Source organism: Melanostigma gelatinosum, assembly GCF_949748355.1.
Source record: "Melanostigma gelatinosum genome assembly, chromosome: 10".
NCBI classification, from domain to species: domain Eukaryota; kingdom Metazoa; phylum Chordata; class Actinopteri; order Perciformes; family Zoarcidae; genus Melanostigma; species Melanostigma gelatinosum.
Genome location: NC_136643.1, coordinates 26,697,469 through 26,704,968, shown reverse-complemented (window position 1 = coordinate 26,704,968; position 7,500 = coordinate 26,697,469). Strand labels below are relative to the sequence as shown.

Below are 7,500 nucleotides of genomic sequence, written 5' to 3'. Positions count from 1 at the left end.
AACATTGTCCTTTCAGAGTCTGAACTCTGACCTGGTGCTGCGTCCACGCTGACGGGATGTCCGGCCGTCCTCGGTCCCTCAGCACCAGGTCTCTCATGCTGTCCACACAAGGCTGCTCACACACCTGAGAGCCAAACGCCGGCTCGTAGCTCTTCACTTCTGCACCGACACATAGATACTCACACATTACGGTCACAGGATGTGTTTCAACATTCAAGGATAACCTGTTCACTACCTGCTCAGGTGCTCTGTTCAGTACCTGAGCAGGTAGTGAACAGAGTACCTGAACATGTAGAGAACAGAGTACCTGAACATGTAGAGAACAGAGTACCTGAACAGGTAGTGAACAGAGTACCTGAACAGGTAGAGAACAGAGTACCTGAACATGTAGAGAACAGAGTACCTGAACATGTAGAGAACAAAGTACCTGAACATGTAGAGAACAGAGTACCTGAACATGTAGAGAACAGAGTACCTGAACATGTAGAGAACAGAGTACCTGAACAGGTAGAGAACAGAGTACCTGAACATGTAGAGAACAGAGTACCTGAACATGTAGAGAACAGAGTACCTGAACATGTAGAGAACAGAGTACCTGAACATGTAGAGAACAGAGTACCTGAACATGTAGAGAACAGAGTACCTGAACAGGTAGTGAACAGAGTACCTGAACATGTAGAGAACAGAGTACCTGAACATGTAGAGAACAGAGTATCTGAACAGGTAGTGAACAGAGTACCTGAACATGTAGAGAACAGAGTACCTGAACATGTAGAGAACAGAGTACCTGAACATGTAGAGAACAGAGTACCTGATCAGGTAGAGTACAGAGTACCTGATCAGGTAGAGAACAGAGTACCTGATCCAGGTAGAGAACAGAGTATATGAACAGGTAGAGAACACATTATCTACCTCCGATGGCATGGCAGCGGGAGGCCATCTCCCAGTGGACCAGAGCCATGGAGTAAACATCCATCTGTTTGAAGGCCTCAAGGTCCTCCAGGTTCACTCTGGACTCAAGTACCTCAGGAGCCATGTAGCGAGCTGTCCCCACCTGGATGATATCGGAAAGTCCATTCAAATGACGACCAAAGCATCAGAGTTCTGCTTCATGACATATTCAACCACTGCTTAACAACTAAACTTGTAGTTGACCTGTCCACTGTTGGCGTAGTCATCGACGGTGAGAGAGAGGTCCAGTCTCAAGGCCAGACCAAAGTCACACAGGGCGCATTCCTTCCTGCTCTTCACCACAATGTTACTGCTCTTCAGGTCCCGATGGGCCACCGGCACCTACAGCACACAAACAAAACAGCCGCCCAGCGGCAACTTCTTCATGTCTGCTTCACGTGTTAAAGCTGCATTCTCTCTAGTGTCCACCAGGGGGCGACTCCTCTGGTTGTATAGAAGTCTATAGAAAATGACTCTACTTCTCTCTTGATTTATTCCCTCAGTAAACATTGTAAACATGAGTTTATGTCTCAATCTCTAGTTTCAAGTCTTCTTCAATACAGCATGATGTTCATTTAGTACATTATGGTCCATTTAGAGTCACACAGACCATAAAGCAGGGGATGCTTTAGGGCGGGGCTACACGCTGATTGACAGGTCGACACCAGAGACGTATACGGCGTCTCTACGTCACTCCTCAGTCCAGATATGATCACTTCCTGTTTACTGGTTGCAAAAAAAAATGCAAGATGGCGACGGCCTTGAGGCTTTTAAACATCAGTCCACAAACCAATGAGAGACGTCAGGACGACTACGTCCACTTCTTATAAACAGTCTGTTTTCTTTGTTTGTCCTGAGTTCCACCTCTCGAGCAACGTAAGGCTGATATACCTTGTTGGTAAATTATGTTGCAGCTAGCAAATATGTCACAAAGACGTGGGCAGATCAATATTGATGTTCGTTTAGTTAACGTGAAGAGATCATATGGAAGGTAACTCACCTTTGGTATCCCACTGGGTGTCGTGTCGCTATGCAAATGAGCTAACCCTCTGGCAATGCTGGCAGCCATGGCGACAAGCTCCTCCCAGCTCAGTGTGTTCGCTGTGAGAAAGTCCTGCAGGTTCCCAAGGCTGTGATAGGCCAAAACCAGCCAGTACTTTCTGAGGGCGTGGCCGGGCAGGCCCCTCCCTTCGGCGGCGAGGAATCTAACCACGTTGTCGTGTTCCAGCTTGGGGTCGGTAAAGATGGAGCACTCGTTTCTCCACGAGGCGTACTCCACCGCTGGAAACACCTTCACCGCCACCGTTTCGTAGCTGTTGACTCCGCCCTTCTTGCCCTGCAGCAGGCACGCCCTCCACACTTCAGCAAAGCGCCCCTTCCCCACCAGCACCTCCAGCTTGATCGGCAGTGGTTCATTCAGCCGGCAATGCCAGTCTGTCATGTCACTGATGATGTCATCGTCGAGAGACAGCACCTTGCCATTAGACTCCGCCCCCTCGGCTCCAGGACCAATCAAACCTCCTCCCCCGCCCTCTCCCCGAGCCCCCAAACCCCCACAGTGCAGGTCGAACGCCTGGTAGCGTTCTGGGCTGTGTTTGGTGGGCCAGGCCGGGCGAGCAGGAGGACCCGGTTTGTCTGGATGGTGAGTCCGGTAGAAGTAGAAGGCTGCCGTGGCAACTATGGCAACCAGGATAGGAGGCACCAAACTAACCACGACCACCGGGATCACGTCTTTACTCTGCAGCTTAGAGAACCCTGCAGGAGCAGAGAGGAGATCATATCTACAGGAAAAATATACTCATCCTTTTATCCATCCATCCCTCCCTCCCTCCCTCCATCCATCCATCCATCCCTCCATCCATCCCTCCCTCCATCATCAATCCCTCCATCCATCCCTCCCTCCCTCCATCCATCCATCCCTCCATCCATCCCTCCCTCCATCATCAATCCCTCCATCCCTCCATCCATCCATCCCTCCCTCCCTCCCTCCCTCCCTCCATCCCTCCATCCCTCTCTCCCTCCCTCATCAATCCATCCATCCCTCCATCCATCCATCCATCCATCCCTCCCTCCCTCCATCCATCCCTCCCTCCCTCCCTCCCTCCATCTATCCCTCCATCCATGCCTCCATCCATCCCTCCCTCCATCATCCATCCATCCCTCCCTCCCTGCCTCCATCCATCCCTCCCTCCATCCCTCCCACCCTCCATCATCCCTCCATCCCTCCCTCCCTCCCTCCCTCCATCCCTCCATCCCTCCCTCCCTCCCTCATCAATCCATCCATCCCTCTATCCCTCCATCCATCCATCCCTCCCTCCCTCCCTCCCTCCCTCCATCCCTCCATCCCTCCCTCCCTCCCTCCCTCATCAATCCCTCCATCCATCCCTCCCTCCCTCCCTCCATCCATCCATCCCTCCATCCATCCCTCCCTCATCCATCCATCCCTCCATCCCTCCCTCCCTCCCTCATCAATCCATCCATCCCTCCATCCATCCATCCATCCATCCCTCCCTCCCTCCATCCATCCCTCCCTCCATCATCCATCCATCCCTCCCTCCATCATCCATCCATCCCTCCATCCATCCCTCCCTCCCTGCCTCCATCCATCCCTCCCTCCATCATCCATCCATCCCTCCCTCCCTCCCTCCCTAACTCCCTCCATCCCTCCCTCCCTCATCCATCCATCCATCCCTCCATCCCTCCATCCATCCATCCCTCCCTCCCTCCCTCCCTCCCTCCCTCCCTCATCCATCCATCCATCCCTCCATCCATCCATCCATCCCTCCCTCCCTCCATCCCTCCCTCCCTCCCTCCCTCATCCATCCCTCCCTCCCTCCCTCCATCCATCCATCCATCCCTCCATCCCTCCCTCCCTCCATCCCTCCCACATCCAGAAGCTGCAATACATCCAAAACAGCGCTGCCAGGATCCTGATGAGAGTCCGGAAGTATGCGCACATAACACCCATTCTGCCCTCCCTACACTGGCTCCCTGTCTCATTCCGGATTGACTACAAAGTCCTACTACTCACACATGAATGCATAAATGGACACGCACCTCCCTCCCTACAAGATCTCATCACTCCCCAAATCTCCACCCGCACCCTCAGATCATCAAGCAGCTCCTCCGGGTCCCCAGCACCAAGCTCCGCACCATGAGCGACCGGGCCTTTGGCTCGGCAGCTCCACGCCTGTGGACCAGATCCCTGACCACCTAAGGGCAACACAGACCCTGTCTCTTTAAGACCGGCCTAAAAACCTTTCTATTCAGGAAAGCCTTTCTGACCTAAGTCACTGTCAGTTATTTCTTTTGTGTATCCGTTCATTCACTGGTTTTTATTTTATTATAGTTTTTTTTATGTTTTAACTATGCTTTTTACCATGTTTTACTATGTACTGGCTCTGTGGCACTCTGAGATAAAAAATAAAAAAAATGAAAAGTGCGTTACAAATAAAATACATTATTATTATTATTATCCCTCCCTATGTTCACCGTTGGCTCCCTTGTCGAAGATGAGTTTGTCGTTACACTCTTGCTCTCCGTCACATCCACAGACCATCATGTCTCCGTCGTCCGCCGGCTGAGGGACCATGTGACACTGTGTGGAGGTGAAGTTCAGCAGCAGGCCGGCGTCCACGCCCTCTAGAGGCAGGGTGGGGTTATGACACATGGTGTGCACCGTCATGGTGTCGTTGTTCTTCCTCCTGAGGGAGACCGGGACATGCATCAGTGAATAACTGTAATAAGTGTAAATAACTGAGTAAATAACTGTTGTGGGTTGAGGGCAGTGCAGCGGCAAGAAGAACCGATGTGTAAGTAGCATGAACTGTGTTCTCTCCTCTCAAAGACAAGAAGAAGTCAAATACAGAGGAGCGCCACAAAGCACATCATATTGAGACTTTAGATCCAAATAATACAACAGCGTTCACAGATTTCATAGTTAAAGTCAAATATTAACATCATCTGTGTTTGTCAAGTGACTAAATCAATCTTCATCGTTTGATGAAGTAATTCTCCATCTAACCAGCATCGACCACGACATCCACTTAATGTTGTGTCCATGAGTTCATGAAGACGCTGACGAGGTCTGAGTCCTGATCAGTGACGATCTGTGAGGAGCTCTTTGACCTGAATACAGCAGCGCGCTCTTCTTCTCTTATCTCTCTTCCTGCAGCTATATCTGGGAGGGTCGGCCGGCTGACGTGAACAGGAAATGAGAGGGGATCCCGGCCAAGTTATCCAAACAAAAGCACGAATCAGCAGAAACTCTTTCCAGCGTGTTGGAGTGTGAACGGCCCACATGCTCGCTCTCACTCACACAACTTCACTCATCACATGTTTCTCTTTCTCAGGGAGTCGAGAGAGACCACTTCAGCATGTTTCATAATGCTGATCAGCAACATGTTGAAGCAGCTCTGCTGGGCTGTGCTGGACTGTGCTGGACTCTGCTGGACTGGGCTGGACTGTGCTGGGCTGTGCTGGGCTCTGCTGGGCTGTGCTGGACTCTGCTGGACTCTGCTGGACTCTACTGGACTCTGCTGGACTCCGCTGGACAGCGTGATGCACATCGTGGTTAAAGCAGCTCTGTGCTCAGCGTATCTCTTACTTTGTTCACAGGATCATTGAAGGAACTCTGATATTCTAGGAAACGCACTCATTGCTGTCGTCAGGTGATACTCAGAGATATGAAGCACCCAGCAGCTGGTTAGCTTAGCTTAGCATAAAGGCTGGAAACAGAGGGAAATAGCTAGCTTGATAAAATCCACCGAAGCAGGTTTGTAGCGTTTTGGTTAAACTTACAAAGTGTTTCTCACCATTGTTCTACCTTTTTATTGATGAGCTTATTTTAGTCTAAAGACTATACAATACAGAACAATCAATACTTATCTATATATAATACTTATAATACTTACCATCTATACACAATACATAACATACAATACTTATCCCAGTTTAGTGTTTACTTACTACCTAGTGAGGTGAAGTAGTGGAAGATTAAATGCAGCTAAACTGTGAAGTTGTAAAAATGAAACTAAAAAGGTTGAATCAGCATTAAACACAACGAAAGAAAATAATTCATGAACGCGAGAAGTACGTCTGCACACTGGCTCTGTGATTGGTGCACAGCAGTAAACAACAGTAAACCGCAGTAAACAGCAGTAAACAGCAGTAAAGAAGAGTAAACAGCAGTAAACAAGAGTAAACAGCAGTAAACAACAGTAAACCGCTGTAAACAGTAAACCGCAGTAAACAGCAGTAAACCGCAGTAAACAAGAGTAAACAACAGTAAACAGCAGTAAACAACAGTAAACAACAGTAAACAACAGTAAACAGTAAACAGTAGTAAACAACAGTAAACAAGAGTAAACAGCAGTAAACAACAGTAAACAGCAGTAAACAACAGTAAACAACAGTAAACAAGAGTAAACAACAGTAAACAGTAAACAGTAGTAAACAACAGTAAACAGCAGTAAACAACAGTAAACAACAGTAAACAACAGTAAACAGCAGTAAACAACAGTAAACAACAGTAAACAAGAGTAAACAACAGTAAACAGTAAACAGCAGTAAACAACAGTAAACAACAGTAAACAACAGTAAATCTTAGAATGAGATATAATCACCAGACGGAGATGCAGATCTCTTCGGTGACGGTGCAGAAGGACGACAGGCTGCAGTTACTGAAGCACACGTTGTCTCTGCACACCGGACCGGTCGCCTCGCACCACTTACACAGGTTGTACCTCAGGTGGCTGAAACCCTGAACACCTGGAGGACCTGCAGGTCAAAGAGAGACCAGAACCATGAGACCCTGAACACCTGGAGGACCTGCAGGCCAAAGAGAGACCAGAGTCTATATATATATATATATATATATAGACTCTGGTCTATACATATCCATCCATATATATATCCATCCATATATATACATATACATATATATACATATATACATATATATACATATATACATGTATATGTATATATGTATATATATGTATATGTATATATGTATATATGTATGTATATATATGTATACATGTATATATGTATGTATATACATATATACATATACATATATATACATACATATATACATATATACATATATATACATACATATATACATATATACGTATGTATATATATATATATACACGTATATACATATATATACATACATATATACATATATACATATATATATATACGTATGTGTATATATATATATATATACGTATATATACGTATATATATATGTATATATATAGATATATATATATATATAGATATAGATATATAGATATAGATATATATATATACGTACATACATACATACATACATATATATGTATATATGTATATATATGTATATATATGTACGTATGTATTACATATGTTCTACTGAACACAAAGAAAACACTTTCACTGTGTGCAGTTGTGTATCTACACAACTACACTGCTGTGTGTGTGTGTGTGTGATGCTCTGCCACATCATAACAACAGCAGTGATCAGACCCAGATGACACAGAGATGCCAGTTAAAACA

The 7,500-nt window shown here is 46.6% G+C and overlaps 1 protein-coding gene across 1 annotated transcript in view; it reads right to left on the bottom strand.

The window, feature by feature from the left end:
• tgfbr2l (transforming growth factor beta receptor-like) overlaps positions 1 to 7,500 on the bottom strand; it is a 14,493-nt gene that overhangs the window by 687 nt on the left and 6,306 nt on the right. Inside the window, exons 2-7 of the mRNA XM_079277733.1 lie at positions 6,576 to 6,729; positions 4,444 to 4,655; positions 1,952 to 2,706; positions 1,156 to 1,293; positions 913 to 1,054; positions 32 to 159 (exon numbers count right to left, since the gene is read on the bottom strand). Coding sequence (XP_079133859.1) covers positions 32 to 159; positions 913 to 1,054; positions 1,156 to 1,293; positions 1,952 to 2,706; positions 4,444 to 4,655; positions 6,576 to 6,729 — 1,529 coding nt within the window. The remainder of the gene's footprint in view (positions 1 to 31; positions 160 to 912; positions 1,055 to 1,155; positions 1,294 to 1,951; positions 2,707 to 4,443; positions 4,656 to 6,575; positions 6,730 to 7,500) is intronic.